The sequence below is a fragment of the Haliotis rufescens genome, unplaced genomic scaffold, assembly GCF_023055435.1.
Source record: "Haliotis rufescens isolate VD_foot unplaced genomic scaffold, xgHalRufe1.0.p SCAF_91, whole genome shotgun sequence".
In the NCBI taxonomy this organism is placed as follows: domain Eukaryota; kingdom Metazoa; phylum Mollusca; class Gastropoda; order Lepetellida; family Haliotidae; genus Haliotis; species Haliotis rufescens.
Window position 1 is genome coordinate 65975 of NW_025964385.1, and position 15755 is coordinate 81729.

Genomic DNA, 15755 nt, shown 5'->3' on the forward strand with positions numbered 1-15755 from the left:
TCGTGACAGGAACAAGGCCATCCACGTTCCTCGGATGAAAACACTTATGTATTATATTCAAAACAGGGTATTTATGTACACTTTATGTGGAGACGATAAAGGGGAGGTTTAATAGTAATTCAATAAAAAGAGCATATAATATAAGCATTGAATGAGTCTCCGAAAGTAGATGCGTTCGTTATTCATAGAAAAATAGTAATTGAGACCTAAACACTTACAAAAAATTCACGTTTAATTTTCAATTATATCAACCAATTCTTTTCATCCATCCATAAACAAATATTAACTGACAAAAATTACGTAGCGAAATGAATCTCTCCTGCTGGTGATGATAACATTCGAAAGACGTATCTATTCGATAAAATTCTTTGTTGGGACCACGATCATTCAAACCTTACATTCTCCTCTCAAGCGAAAATATCGCGAAGTTCATGAATAAGTCCTTGGGGGATCTATCGCGCTCGGAATTGATTGCGTGGTAATATTTCTTATCAGATAGGGGGCCATATTCATGAACACTGTCGGGATGAAGCCGAGGCACACCTCGAAAGGATGCTATTCCGTTAGCACTAGGGAAAATCGTTTGAAGAACGGCTACATTCGCTGGAATGGAAAGGTGGTTTAAGGTTTAAGCAATAGCTGCGTTGTACGAGTAACAAACAAAGATTCATATGACAAGGACTGTATTTTAAAAGTATGCTGTAGGTAAATTTGAACTGATACAATTTAAGTATTATAATTGCTGAAATGTTCCTACAGCGGAAATATATGTATAGAGGGATGCTACACGGAGACGAATACTGGAAACATTACCATGGAAGCTAATTCGTGAGTGAGTGAGTTGGGTTTAACGCCGCTTTTAACAGTATTCCACTTATATCGCGGCGTGTCAGCTTAATGTGGGAGGAAAGCCCGAAGTGATGCAGGTCTCAGACGTTTACCACTTCGGTGAAACCAACGAGCCCAGGTATAGTGCTGACAAACCTAGAAACATAATCGGGGCGAACCGGGATTCGAACCCACAATCATAGGTTTCTGGCGTGCCCAAGGGACGCAACTCTGCACTGCGAATCGCGGCGCCTTAGACGGCTCGGCCACCCGTGCCCACCATGTGGTGGAAACGAACATTCTATTTCTATCAAGATTTCAGAGAACATCATATAACTCCTGCTCAGAAGTCGTTTATCAAGGTTACTACATTCAAGGCCTCGGTGAAGCTTTCAAAAAGGTTTACGGCAGGGATGTTGAGGGCACTTCCAAATTGACGCCATCAGTGACAAAAATTATGTCCGATGCAATTCCCCATTTTGAGTTGTACCATATGTTTATCAGGTTAACAATTGACTTGCCTTTGCATGTGTTTGTGACGGGTGCCGCCGGTGGGCCTGGTTACACGCAGCTTTTCGCGAATTCATGAACTAATGCTCATGATATAGTCGGAGATCGAACAATCGCCTCTGCTTATTGCAAAGATTTCTTATGAACATTGAAAGGGTTTTGTCGCTTTCATCTTTCTATCTATCTTAGAACGTGTGTGATTGTGTGACTGTCTACCTGGCTATCTGTGGCTGACTGTACGTGTGTCTATCTGTGTACCTTTGTGCGTATCCGACTGTATCTCTACCTGACTATTTTTTTGCGTATGTGTTTTTTTCTGTATATGTGTCTACAACTAAACTACACCTACATCGTCTGATCTGAGTATCCAGTTGTTAAATTGAAGTTGATGATCTACTTTAATACCCATCCCAATAGGTTTAGTATCACCATTAGTTACATGTACGATGAATGGTTGTTATTACAATCAATTAGCCTAACCACCAAACACGTGTAGACGAACTGCTCAGAAGAACCCGTAAACTCAATTGGGGTTATACCTGCGCATGACTTCCCCTTACAGGAGCAAAATGATTTCTAAATATTTTGCTTATTTATGAAATAGTCAGATAAAGTTGACCACGCTGCGGTCCTTTGTCTTCTATATAACATTTTCTACTCTGACGTTGAAGAAAGCTTGATTCTGATTGGTTAAAAAGAGGTGTCCCTTTCACTTCCTGATACCACTTTAAATTAACCCTTTCCACACCAAAACCATGCGTATGAAACATCGTTCTATAGACAGCCTGTGCATCAATGCTTATAACCATGGCTGCCGATAACCCTTTAGAATATTGTATACGTTCGATGTCGGAATATTACCTCAAGGTTTCGTCTTTCACTGGCATACTGCACGAGCACTTGACAATAACTTATCAGACATGATGGAATCTTTTTTAGAACTCATACAATGAATGAAACATGCATATGTCATTGTGTCATGAAAATGAGCAGTCTTTCGTGTCGCGAAGGGCCAGCTCGTCTTCAGAAAAAAACGGCCGTGTATTTCAGGATGTTTCCGTTGGCAATGATTGTGCCAATGGACCTTTTTCAACCAGTAAATTATCAGGTTAATGTTGAGGTGTGGTGAAATGGGGTTTAACGTCGCGTCCAAGATTATTGCACTTATATAGCGACGTGCATGTACGTGTGTGTGTTTGTGTGGCTGCTTGTACTAGTCCGGGCTGATGACGATTTATAGCGCTAGCTTACTGAGATACCATGCCGCAGTTTAACATGAATACCCCACTCAGACACAGTATACTGACTCCGAGCCGACCAGTCCTTGTTTTAGCCCCGTAATGCCGAGCGCCAGACAGGGTAACAACAAGTACCATCTTTTAACGTCTTTCGATATGGCGCGGCCGGGATCGAACCCCGGACCTTCCGCTCTCCGGGCGGACGCTCTACCACTAGACCACGGAGGCGGTCGGTAAATGTTGAACATGCCCACATATCAGGGTTGTCCTCTGGGTTCATGCAATATGTAAATGGCACCGTAAAAAACTATTTGGGTAATTCGAGCCAACGATCACAGGCTCCTGGCGTGTCCAAGGGGCGCAACTCTGCACAGCGACTTATGGCAACATAGACGACTGGGCCATCTTCTGACAAGTTGTCTTAGAAAGGATAATACTCACGAACGTTTTTTCATCCTATGCCGCAATAGGCTTTCTTAACGGATTGCTGAAGGAAAAAAAGCGTACACAAGTGTGAAATAACACAAATCCCAAAATCCAGTGCTATAAAGTCTGTGCAAGTTCAGCGTCGTTTAATGTAAGCTCTTGTCGCTTTGTACATAAGTGAAGACCAAACCAAGAACGAAGTAGCGTCAGTGAAAAGAGTGTTGATGGCTACAAGTGTGTAGAGATTGTAAAATTTATGGTTCATAATTCAAGTTGGGGCAATGAGATCCATAGGCATGGCCCATGTAGTAAGGGTTTCTAACAACACTACTGTCATCTTTCCTGACTTAAGTACTGTGTGATGACGTCACAATAGATGACGTCACTCATACCCTTTTGACGTCATGCTGACATATGTTTCTCGTCAAGTTTATCAATAAAGAAGGCACGTTTCCACTTATTAATAAGTCCTGATATTGATGAAAATATTACATTCTTCGCAGGTGTATACCTATCCATCGTTTTGATACAATACGGTACTGGATTGAACATTCCCACACCCACGTTCAGTGTTCAAATTGCACTCAGACTATGTATTTTTATTATTTTACAGATTAAAAAAAGCCAGCAGCCCAGGGCTCTTGCCCCCTCAAAACGCAGCTCAGACAGCGAGACGACTTCCGCCAGCAAACGATGCCTAATCGAACCCTTTCAAGCACTTTTCGGAGAAAGTAAAGACGCCCCAACACTGCAGCCTTCTACATTACCCAGATTGTCTGAAGGGCTGTATTCCTGGTAGCAAACCCGGGTACTCTCCCAATGTCAGTCAACAGATTGGGAGGTACAAAACCTTAGGCACAGTGGACAATGGAAAGTCAGACAACCTGGTTCTTTGGATGCAAGTGTGTCATTTCGTAAGTGAGGTCAGCATATATGCCATGTTTTCCCCTGAATCTTGTTAATCACATGATCGCAAAAGGGACAGAAAATTCAAAAATATAAATGAATTCATTCGATTTATCAAACAGAACTAGATCAGATTTGTTGGCCTGGATAGGTCTGAGGCTGCACACGGGCCTATTCCAAAGGATTTTGTATTTATCATTTTCCATGACACCCTCTACATATAATGGGTCGTACCACAGTCAAAACCACAGGCATGGCGAAGACGGTAATAAAAGGATCGAGCCACTCCATCATGTCGCTTAAGATAATGCGTTTGTGCTAAAGCTAGGCATCCACTGCGAACTTGTTGGACAGTCTCAGTAAATTCATTGCATAATCTACATTCCATATTGACATTTTGATGCAAAATCACACATTGGCGGTTTCGAATGGGAAGAAACTGTTCCTGAACAGCAAATAGAAAGCCTCTGTTTCACATTTCAGGACAGTCGACTTCATCCAAAAGAGGACTCTGTAGGGTTGCTGATCTTCTCAACACACCGAAAATAAACTCGATGCAGTGGCAAGAAAATAAAATCCACGTTAACGGGAAACCGGTATCTTGTACTGTTCCAGGAACAAGCCTATAATGTACAGACATCTAATAAGAGGCGATTAAACGTTTCCCCGTTCCCAGGCAGGGGTTGACGAACCCTCTCTGTCTCCAGGCAGCTGTCCTGGAAGGTGCTACATTTCATATGCTCTATTAATACTTATAAAAAGAATATGATTGCTATTGTGCATGTACACTTCCTGAATAAGCACGATACATGCTAACTGCGTATGATGCAGACCGGTAAATGGAGGCAACAATTAAGCCTGAAGCGAAAACACGAACATGTTTTGAGCCATTTTCTGAACCATAATTGCTACCGGATGTTATCCATCAGGGCTAACCGCTGAAAGTTCTTGGCTAACCATCCGATCGCTTCGTGGGGGTCACTGAATACAGTTTAACTTGCCTAGCGGAAGTTACTGCATCAGTCGCACCTGCCCCCATGCACCCAGGAAGTCAACACTAAAATAATTCTACTGTCAGTTATTATTCTAAACAGTCCGCCTCCGTGGTCTAGTGGTAGAGTGTCCGCCCGGAGAGCGGAAGGTCCGGGGTTCGATCCCCGACCGCGTCATACCAAAAGACGTTAAAAGATGGTACTTGTTGTTACCCTGTCCGGCGCTCGGCATTAAGGGGCTAAAACAAGGACTGGTCGACTCGGAGTCAGTATACTGTGTCTGAGTGGGGTATTCATGTTAAACTGCGGCATGGTATCTCAGTGAGCTAGCACTATAAATCGGCATCAGTCCGGACTGGTACAAGCAGCCACACAACAGGCACGTCGCTATATAAGTCGCAATAATCTTGGACGCGACGTCAAACCCCATTTCACCTCACCTATTATTCTAAACGTAAACTCGATCTTACGGTGATGAGAATTATGTTAGTGTTTGTGGTACTTGTGCCCAAGGCATTAGCTGTCAACGCTGTGACATTTACGAGAGCAGATGCGGTGAACCATGTGCATGACGAATTAAAGACATATGTTTAACGTCATCTCCATAACTACACAAAGAAATTCATACTAAGGAGTCATTTATTGGTCGTCAAAGTCGTCAAGTTCGTCAAGTTGCAAGCGTGAAAAGTACCACTTTATGATAAACCTGAATAATCCTGCCTATAAGCAATGTAAGAAGGAGATAGTATTGACTGAGTATGATTTTACGCCGCGTTTAGCAATATTCCAGCAATATCAAGGCGGGGGACACCAGAAATGGGCTGTCACAAACGCATGCAGAGGCAGGTCAATTGTTCACCTAAAACTGAGTGAGTGAGTGCGGATGGTTTTACGCCGCTTTTAGCAATATTCCAGCAATATCACGGCGGGGGACACCAGAAATGGGCTTCACACATTGTACCAATGTGGGAAGTCGGAACCGGGTCTTTGGCGTGACGAGCGAACGCTTTAACCACTAGGCTACCCGACCGCCTCCAAAGGAGATAACAGAAAGAGTGAGTGGGGAAGTCATCTTGTAGAGAGTGGGATGATGCGGATATGAGAGCCGACGAGAACATATATGATGCTTACATGCTAAGCATCATCATCTAAGAGAATCAGGGATTCGAACTCACAATCAGCATATCCTGGTACAGCTAGGGACCGCAAATCTGGACATTCAGAAGAGTAGACATAGCTTCTGAATTTTTCTCAATAAATATGAATCTACGTTAGTGTCACAAAAAACACTTTAGGCATAAGACCAGATTGTAGGCGCCGATGGGGTACGATGGCACGCTCTTTGAAACAGAAAGTGTTCCTCATGACCTATTTCAACGCGGAACCCCCTATCAAGTTATTCATGGTGTTCTTTAAGTAATATTAATTTAGCCAGCCCATCCATTAAGTAGCCTTTTTCAATAATGATACGTGGTTGGGGACCTATATTAGCCCGGGGATGTTGTGAAAAGAAGCAGACCCCCGCCACGAGCTTCTTGTAACTAGAGTAGTCCTTAATTAGGTCCAAGGTATTAATGGTGAGTGGTGCGGTAGTCCTTTGTCGTGAGTGGTGCGGTAGTCCTTACTCGTGGGTGGAGCGGTAGTCCTTAGTGGTAGGTGGTGTGGTAGTCCTTAGTCGTGGGCGGTGGGGTAGTTCTAAGTCGTGGGCGGTGGGGTAGTCCTTAGTCGTGGGTTGAGGGGTAGTCCTTAGTCGTTTACGGTGGGGTAGGCCTTAGTCATGAATGGTGCTGTAGTCCTTAATCCTGGGCGGTGCGGTAGTCCTTAGTCGTGGGAGGTGGGGTAGTCCTAAGTCGTGGGCGGTGGGGTAGTCCTTAGTCGTGGTTGATGGGGTAATCCTTAGTCGTGGGCTGTGTGGTAGGCCTTAGTCGTGAATGGTGCTGTAGTCCTTAATCCTGGGTGGTGCAGTAGGCCTTAATCCTGGGTTGTCCGATAGTCCTTAGTCGTGGGTGGTGCTGTAGTCCTTAATCAGGGGTGGTGCGGGAGTCCTTAGTCATGCGTGGAGGGGTAGTCTTTAGTCGTTGGTGGTGCTTTTGTCCTCAGTCGTGGACGGTGCTATAGTCCTTAGTAGGGGTTGTACTTAGTCGTGGGTAGTGCTGTATCCCTTAGTCGTTGGTAGTCCTGAGTTGTGGGTGGTTAGGTAGTCCTTACTCGTGAGTGGTACGGCAGTCCTTAGTCGTGAGTGGTGCCTTAGTTCTTAGTAGGGGTAGTCCTCAGTCGTAGGTGATGCGGTAGTTCTTTAATCGTGAGTGGTGCGGTAGTCCTTAGTAGGGGGAGTCCTTTATTCGTGGGTGGAGCTTTAGTCCTTAGTCGTAGGTGGTGTGGTAGTCCTTAGTGGTGGGTGGAGGGGAAGTCCTAAGTCGTGGGCGGTGGGGTAGTCCTTAGTCATGGTTGGTGGGGTAATCCTAAGTCGTGGGTGGTGGGGTAGTCCTTAGTCGTGGTTGGTGGGGTAATCCTTAGTCGTGGGTGGTGCGGTAGTCCTTAATCAGGGGTGGTGCGGGAGTCATCAGTCATGGGTGGAGGGGTAGTCTTTAGTCGTGGACGGTGCTGTAGTCCTTAGTAGGGGTTGTACTTAGTCGTGGGTAGTACTGTATCCCTTAGTCGTTGGTGGAGGGGTAGTCTTCAGTCGTAGGTGACGCGGTAGTTCTTTAATCGTGAGTGGTGCGGTAGTCCTTAGTCGTGGGTGGTGCGGTAGTCCTAAGTCGTAGGTGGTGTGGGAGTCTTTAGTCGTAGGTGGTGTGGTAGTCCTTAGTCGTAGGTGGTGTGGTAGTCCTTAGCTGTAGGTGGTGTGGTAGTCCTTAGTCACCGGTGGTGTGGTAGTCCTTAGTTGTAGGTCGTTCGGAGTCCTTAGTCGTGGGTGGTGTGGAAGTCCTTAGTCGTAGGTGGTGTGGTAGTCCTTAATCCTGGGCGTTGCGGTAGTCCTTAGTCGTGGACGGTGGGGTAGTCCTAAATCGTGGTTGATGGGGTAATCCTTAGTCGTGGGCTGTGTGGTAGGCCTTAGTCGTGAGTGGTGTAGTAGTCCTTAGTCGTAGGTGGTGTGGGAGTCCTTAGTTGTAGGTCGTTCGGAGTCCTTTAGTCGTGGGTGGTGTGGTAGTCCTTAGTCGTAGGTGGTGTGGTAGTCCTTAGTCGTAGGTTGTGTGGTAGTCCTTAGTCGTGGGTGGTGTGGTAGTCCTTAGTCGTGGTTGGTGGGGTAGTCCTTAGTCGTGGGCGATGTGGTAGGCCTTAGTCGTGGTTGGTGGAGTAGTCCTTAGTCGTGGGCGATGTGGTAGGCCTTAGTCGTGGTTGGTGGGGTAATCCTTAGTTGTGGGTGGTGTTGTAGTCCTTAATCCTGGGTTGACCGATAGTCCTGAGTCGTGGGTGGTGTGGTAGTCCTTAGTCGTAGGTGGTGTGGGAGTCCTTAGTCGTGGGTGGTGGGGTAGTCCTTAGTCGTAGGTGGTGTGGTAGTCCTTAGTCGTGGGTGGTGTGGTAGTCCTTAGTCGTAGGTGGTGTGGTAGTCCTTAGTCGTGGGTGGTGTAGTAGTCCTTAGTCGTAGGTGGTGTGGGAGTCCTTAGTCGTGGGTGGTGTGGTAGTCCTTAGTCGTAGGTGGTGTGGTAGTCCTTAGTCGTGGGTGGTGTAGTAGTCCTTAGTCTTGGGTGGAGGGGTAGTCCTAAGTCGTGGGCGGTGGGGTAGTCCTTAGTCGTGGTTGGTGGGGTAAACCTTAGTCGTAGGCGATGTGGTAGGCCTTAATCGTGAGTGGTGCTGTAGTCCTTAATCCTGGGTGGTGCAGTAGTCCTTAATCCTGGGTTGTCCGATAGTCCTTAGTCGTGGGTGGTGCGGTAGTCCTTAATCAGGGGTGGTGCGGGAGTCCTTAGTCGTGGGTGGAGGGGAAGTCTTTAGTCGTGGGTGGTGCTTTTGTCCTTAGTCGTGGGTAGTGTTGTATCCCTTAGTCGTTGGTGTAGGGGTAGTCCTTAGTTGTGGGTGGTTCGGTAGTCCTTACTCGTGAGTGGTGCGACAGTCCTTAGTCGTGAGTGGTGCCTTAATTCTTACTAGGGGTAGTCCTCAGTCGTAGGTGATGCGGTAGCTCTTTAATCGTGAGTGGTGCGGTAGTCCTTAGTCGTGGGTGGTGTGGTATTCCTTAGTCTTAGGTGGTGTGGTAGTCCTTAGTCGTGGGTGGAGGGGTAGTCCTTAGTCGTGGGTGGTGCGGTTGTTCTTTAGTCATAGGTGGAGGGGTTGTGGGGGTGGGATAGCCTGGGATGTATAGCATGTCCTGACCTCCTCGAAGTCTTTTTGTTCTCAGACTTGGCGTTACAGAGTAAAGCTATAACCAACCTGAAATTTACTCATATTAGTTTGTGAAGAAAGTGTGTTATGTAAGCCCAGCGATCTTATACCAAGAGGTAGTCTACAAAACTTAATGTGCTCGATTGAAAAGCTAAAATATACACTATGCTCCTTATCATTGGTGACAAGTTTGTTTACTTAAGATATCTGTCACTCGTTAAGGTTCATGTCTGACATGTTTCAAGCCCAAGTTGTGTCACGTCACATCTAGGGGATTAACTTTGCCCGAACAGCTGGTTCATACCTTGCCCTCTAGATAATCATGTCTTGGTAATTTATTGCCGGTGTGTTGTCGTAATTTATAGCCGGTGTGTTTCTATCTCCAGCCTGGAATGTACACACCAGAATGAAGGCACATGTGACTGGATAGAGCCACCTACAAATGCACTTTTAAGATCGGACTCCTAACGTTCGTAAAGGGACATATGCTGTTTAGGCGACACTGAGGGAAGGACCAGATTATATTCTGGAGGGTTGGGATTTTATCGAAAATATAACTTGTCCAAGTACACACTGGAAACAATTATCTATACTTCCGACTGATGAAAAAACAGAAATTGTCAGCCACGAGAAATACGTTGTTTTCAAAACATTTAGGCTCATAATTTTTAATTTGTTCTTAATTAACAAATATCTGCTTTTGGTGGTGTAGCTGAATAAATAAATCTCGTTTCCATGCAAAGATCGAGACCTCTCCCCAGAATATGAAACAGTGAGCCTTCTATGAACATTATAAACAATAGGTTATCGATAAGAGGAAGATGTAGTATTTTGTCAACAGTTTGATCTGTCGCCGCCATTTTTATACTGACACGGTAGACACAATTTTATGGATAACAACTTCTTTAATACTGTAAAAAGCGACGTTTCGGTATAGATCCTTATATAGTTGTCAGCAGTTGTTATCCATAAAATTGTGTCTACCTTGTCACCCATCAACTTCTAAGTAATGCCTATCAAACCATTTACTTTTCTACTATTTCTATCGGCATTTCTTTGCAACAGATTTACATTAAAAGCATTACTTCAAAGAAACAATAGATAAATATGTTTATTCAAAATATATTAATTTGTGTTCGTTCTGATTAAATTATATTTTAAATAATATTGTCTGTAAAAAAGGTTTGTCAAACGTTTCAAATATGTTACTTACTCGAGCTGAGTGTGTTCTCAACCGAAACCACAGGAGCAACCCTGGTGTATATATATTCTAAACCTCTTGACACATTCACAAATAAGTCAAGTGACAGGTATTTCAGTGATGGCTTTGTATGCTGTTAATGTCTTTGCTTATTTGATAAAAGCGTTATACTAGGGTAGATAGTCAATGTAAAGAGGTTATTGGTAAAAAGACATGTTCATAGGCCGGGTGCTGACACAGCCTAGAACAGAACTCTTCACATCCACCTGCAAGGTGCAATAACTACAATGGAACTGTCCAGTGCTATGTTGCAACGTAAAGGTGACGTGAAATGGGATTTAACGTCGCGTTCAATAGTAGGTGGTGAGGTGAAGTGGGGTTTAACGTCGCGTCCAAGATTATTGCACTTATATAGCGACGTGCATGTACGGGTGTGTGTTTGTGTGGCTGCTTGTACTAGTCCGGACTGATGCCGATTTATAGTGCTAGCTCACTGAGATACCATGCTGCAGTTTAACATGAATACCCCACTCAGACACAGTATACTGACATCTGAGCCGACCAGTCCTTGTTTTAGCAACTTAATGCCGAGCGCCAGACAGGGTGGTGTCTAGCCGTGAGAGCCACATTTCAGAAATGGATATTGCCGGTAGAGCCACATTTTCAGCTGAGTGCATTTCACCTATTCTAGCGGGTAATTAATTAATCCGATTACCGATACCTTTAAATGAGTGTCCCACATTTAAATTAGTAAGCGTGGTGTTCTTTAGAGATACCTTTAAATGAGTGTCCCACTTTTAAATTACTAAGCGTGGTGTTACTTACTTACTTACTTACTTATATTGGAGATTTAACGTGCGCTTTCCGACTGCAAGCGTATGTCGCACACGGGCCCGGCCAGGCCATTTAATGTGTTTCCAAAAAGGGGAAAGTGAGTTTGTGCAACCCGGAGGGGGGCATTAGGGGTTGCTTATATAGTAATTTTGAAATTTGGAAAGAATGCCAAGAGTGGGTGGGGGACGAAGTAAGGGAGCTTGCCAAGAAGTGCCACCCGACCATCTACGAGGTAGTGAAGCTATTTCAGCGAGAGCAGTCACTCAAAGAGGTTACAGTCCTGTGACTCTCTCACCAGTGGTCAGAACCTTCACGAAGAAAGAAGTACACGGCAAACGATGCACGTATTGCGTCCCTCAAGATCCAGCTCCTGAACCAACATCGGAGTGAGATGGAATATGCTGACCACGTGGGCGACCCCCTTTCTTCTGCAGTAATGACATTAAATCCATTATGCTATTCATATGCTATTCATATTCATCAATGTAAAGTTTTGATGAATATGTTACTGTTATCCTTGTTGAATAAAAAAATGAGAAAACAAGACTTGTTTTGTTATATACGGTAACCTGTTAGAATCACAAAGCATGTTTTGACAGCATAGCCGCGAGAGCCACATTATACAATCACGCAACCATAACCATTGCCGCGAGAGCCACATCAATTTGGGCTATCTATTTTCGAAATGTGGCTTTGCGGGCCTGTAACCGACAGGGTAACAACAAGTACCGTCTTTTAACGTCTTTTTGTATGACGCGGCTGGGGATCGAACCCCGGACCTTCCGCTCTCCGGGCGGACGCTCTACCACTAGACCACGGAGGCGGTCCGTTCAATAGTAATGCACTTATATGGCGACGTGCATGTTCATGTGTGTGCCTGTGTGTGCCTGTGTGCGTGTGTGTGTGTGTGTGTGTGTGTGTGTGTGTGTGTGTGTGTGTGTGTGTGTGTGTGTGTGTGTGTTTGTGTGCCTGAGTGCGTCTATGTGTCTGTTTGTATGTGTCTGTGCGTGTGTCGGTGTATGTGTGTCTGTCTGTATGCGTCTGCGTGTGTGCGTCTGTCTGTGCGTGTGTGTATCTGCTTGTACTAGTCCGGACTAAAGAAGTAATTTTGAAACAGTGCCTGTCAACTGTAAAAGTGAATCTTTGATATCTTAGTCTACGAGGTCAAACCTGTCAAATTAGCACACGCTTTTTATCAAACAAGCAAACATTACATGCATACAAAGTCCATCACCGAAATACCTGACACTGGTCTATTTTATGAATATGTCGAGTGGTTCAGAATAATCCGTGGTGCCTGCCTTATCATGGACGAAAATTCCAGGTGTGAACAGACGCGACAAAACCCTTCCTATAGCCACGAGAGAACTCTGCTACAAGCAGAGTCTATTGTACGATTGCGACGTATTCATGAGCATGTGTTTATAAATCACTATGAAATAGTGATGACACCGTATGTGTTCGCGAAAAGGTGAGGGGATCATGCCCCACCGGTGGCACCCGTCACCAAAATAACATCGAGTACTTGATAATAAACCAAACTAACAATATCCATGTTGTCTGATTACAATGTCAATAACAGTACAAGGACACTCCACCTGGATGACCGGGTCGCGGTGCAGTGGTTGGTTAACGCCACACTCAGCAAAATACCAGCTACATGACGGCGGCATGTAAGTAATTGTGTCTGGACCAGACAATCCAGTGATTGATGGTGTACGCAACCAACCATGACAAGCCCGGGTTGCTGGGAACCCACTCCAGCCTTGACCGCCCCTCCCCCGGTGGTAGAATTTGTGAGTGGGTGGGTTTTTTCTCCGCTTTTAGAAATACCCCCGCTGTAACACTATGGGGTCACCAGAAATAGGTTTCACAAATTAAAGAGGGTGGTAACGCTCTAGGTTCAAGTCCAGTCTAGGGCCAGACATGAGAAGAAGTGCCTTGTGGAAATGTAGTCGTTATGGATGGAGTAATGAGTTGGCGTAGAAAAATGTGGGAATTAAACGACCAGCCTGACGTGACATGTTCTTATTAACTTGCTAAACATGATTAATTGACCCATGCACGTAACTGTCTTATCTGCACACCCCAGCATGAAAGTATGACATGTTACCATGATAATATGAAAGTATGACATGTTACCATGATAATATGAAAGTATGACATGTTACCATGATAATATGAAAGTATGACATGTTACCATGATAATATGAAAGTATGACAACATGTTACCATGATGTTATGAAAGTATGACAACATGTTACCATGATAATATGAAAGTATGCACTATGTTACTGTGATAATATAAAAGTATGACAAAATGTTACTGGGATAATATGAAAGTATGACAACATGTTACCATGACAATATGAAAGTATGCAACATGTTACCATGATAATATGAAAGTATGACAACATGTTACCATGATAATATGAAAGTATGACAACATGTTACCACGATAATATGACGGCATGCAACATTCTACTGCGATAACATGAAGAAATCGTGCTTAAATAATATGCTACTCACTGCCTTCTATCCGGGACACAATAGCGTCATAGTGTACAGTAATCCTCCACATGGCGACATCCATTGCAACACACGCATACAGGTGGCATGATGTGAATGTCAGGCCCCTGTTTTCGATGACAACTGATGAGTATTATGACAGCTTCTAAATCACCATTGACCTCTAGTATGGCATTTAACACGTGTGTGCCTGTCCATCTCCGTAGATATTGACCCGTACAGGTGCATCGGTGTCGGCGTGTTAGCGTCAGCTTCAGAAGTTGTGACCTATAGGGTTATCGCTGGATTACGTATATAGCTTCAGAGGGCCCAATATCACCGAATAATATAGCTATTTCAGGTTACATGGGCTGAGTCAGAGACTAGGCGCCTTTGATAAGGAGGGACGTAGAGAATGTAAGTCATTTTCTAAGGAATGTAGACTTGCTTGGTTCTTTGGAAATTATAATACTACATTCCAATGACACCGAGGTCTGCGATCTACGGTAGTTTTTACCGTACATTAACTATGGTACAGGCATTGTTAGTCTATGAATAAAAGAATTTGGGTCTAGCAAACCAGTGGTTGAGAGCATGAGCAAGAACCCGCGTGTAATCACACGCACTCAGCAAGGTTACTGCCTCATCCTTAAAAGGATGCTCCTTGGACACACGTGGTTAAGGCGATCTCGCAGAATCTTCACGGAGTGAATTTGTGAATCATTTGTAACAAGACTATCACCCTCCCTTTAAAAAAAAATGCAATGGATTAACTCCTAGATGGTTGCGAATCTTATTCGAATTTAATCGAAAAAAGTAAACTTTTGAATTGAATAACAAGAAAAAATTGAGATGAGGATAAGCATTAGGAAGTATTCAGCTGATATAACGGGCATTTATCTCACTGATGACATTCTGATGTTCCAATTCAATTTACTTGGTAAAACTAAGTTGACAGTCCACATATCAGCTGACTGTTCCATTCGTATGACGTACAACCGTGGAATGAAAGGCAGTTAATTTCACTCCATTGAACACACCCATCCCGTATACATGTCCGTCAAGCAATGCTTAACATGTCATCTATTACATGATTATATACTGAACAACAAAAGTTCCCGTGACATTGAATAAGATTTAATGCAAATTATGTCTTTCACCAAATCTGAAACAATTTCGGTTTGCAACAGATAAAAGACTCCTGTAAGTCTTCAAATGGTTTAAATTTCCATACTGACTTAAGAAAATGCGTGATTTCATAAATAAACATGAACATGCCATATGTCAATTTACAAATCAATAGCGTGTGTGTCCACCTCTGGTTGCGATGCAAGCAACGCATCTTCGTCTCATGGAATGGACCAGGCGTCGCACAAAGTCTTGTGGGATATCTGTCCATATCTGCTGGAGCATGTTTCGAAGTTCCTGGAGTGTCTGTGGAACACGTGGTAGACGTCGAAGGCGCCGATCCATCTCATCCCACATGTGCTCGATTGGTGAGAGATCAGGGGAGCGAGCCGGCCAGGGGATGACATTCACGTTATTTTGTTGAAGAGAGCCCTGAACAAGTCGAACAATATGAGGCCGGGCGTTGTCATGTTGAAAGGTAATGCCTGGGGCATGACGACGCAAAAACGGTAGAACAACAGGGGCCGATGATCTCGTCGCGGTAGCGCTGTCCATTGAGATTTCCCTCTACCACTATCAAACGGGTCCTCTTGTCTTGCTGTAATCCATACCCATACCATAACGCTGCCGACCCCGAACCGATCTTCTTCCATGACACCCATGATTGACGTAACGTTCACCTCGACGTCGGTACACTCGAATCCGTCCATCGCTGTGGCTGAGGTGAAAACGAGACCAAATAGTGTTTCTGTGGACATTAAATTGTCTTGCACCATCAAGTTGACTCGATCCTGTTCAACCATACCAATGGCTCGCAGACGCTTATTTTCGGTCAGGCGTGGCATTTCGTAATGTTGAATAATTGCG

The 15755-nt window shown here is 44.4% G+C and overlaps 1 protein-coding gene across 2 annotated transcripts in view; it reads right to left on the bottom strand.

The window, feature by feature from the left end:
- LOC124151969 (inhibin beta A chain-like) overlaps nt 1-14066 on the bottom strand; it is a 60346-nt gene extending 46280 nt beyond the window's left edge. The window contains exons 1-2 of one of the 2 annotated variants that reach the window (XM_046524682.2): nt 13782-14065; nt 3018-3063 (exon numbers count right to left, since the gene is read on the bottom strand). Coding sequence is in view for 1 of the 2 variants with exons in the window: in XM_046524680.2 (XP_046380636.1) it covers nt 13782-13845 (64 nt within the window). In the remaining variant the exon portion in view is untranslated. Of the gene's footprint in view, nt 1-3017; nt 3064-13781 lie in introns of both variants that reach the window. The other variant, XM_046524680.2, reaches the window with a different exon arrangement.
- Nucleotides 14067-15755: the final 1689 nt, after the last annotated feature.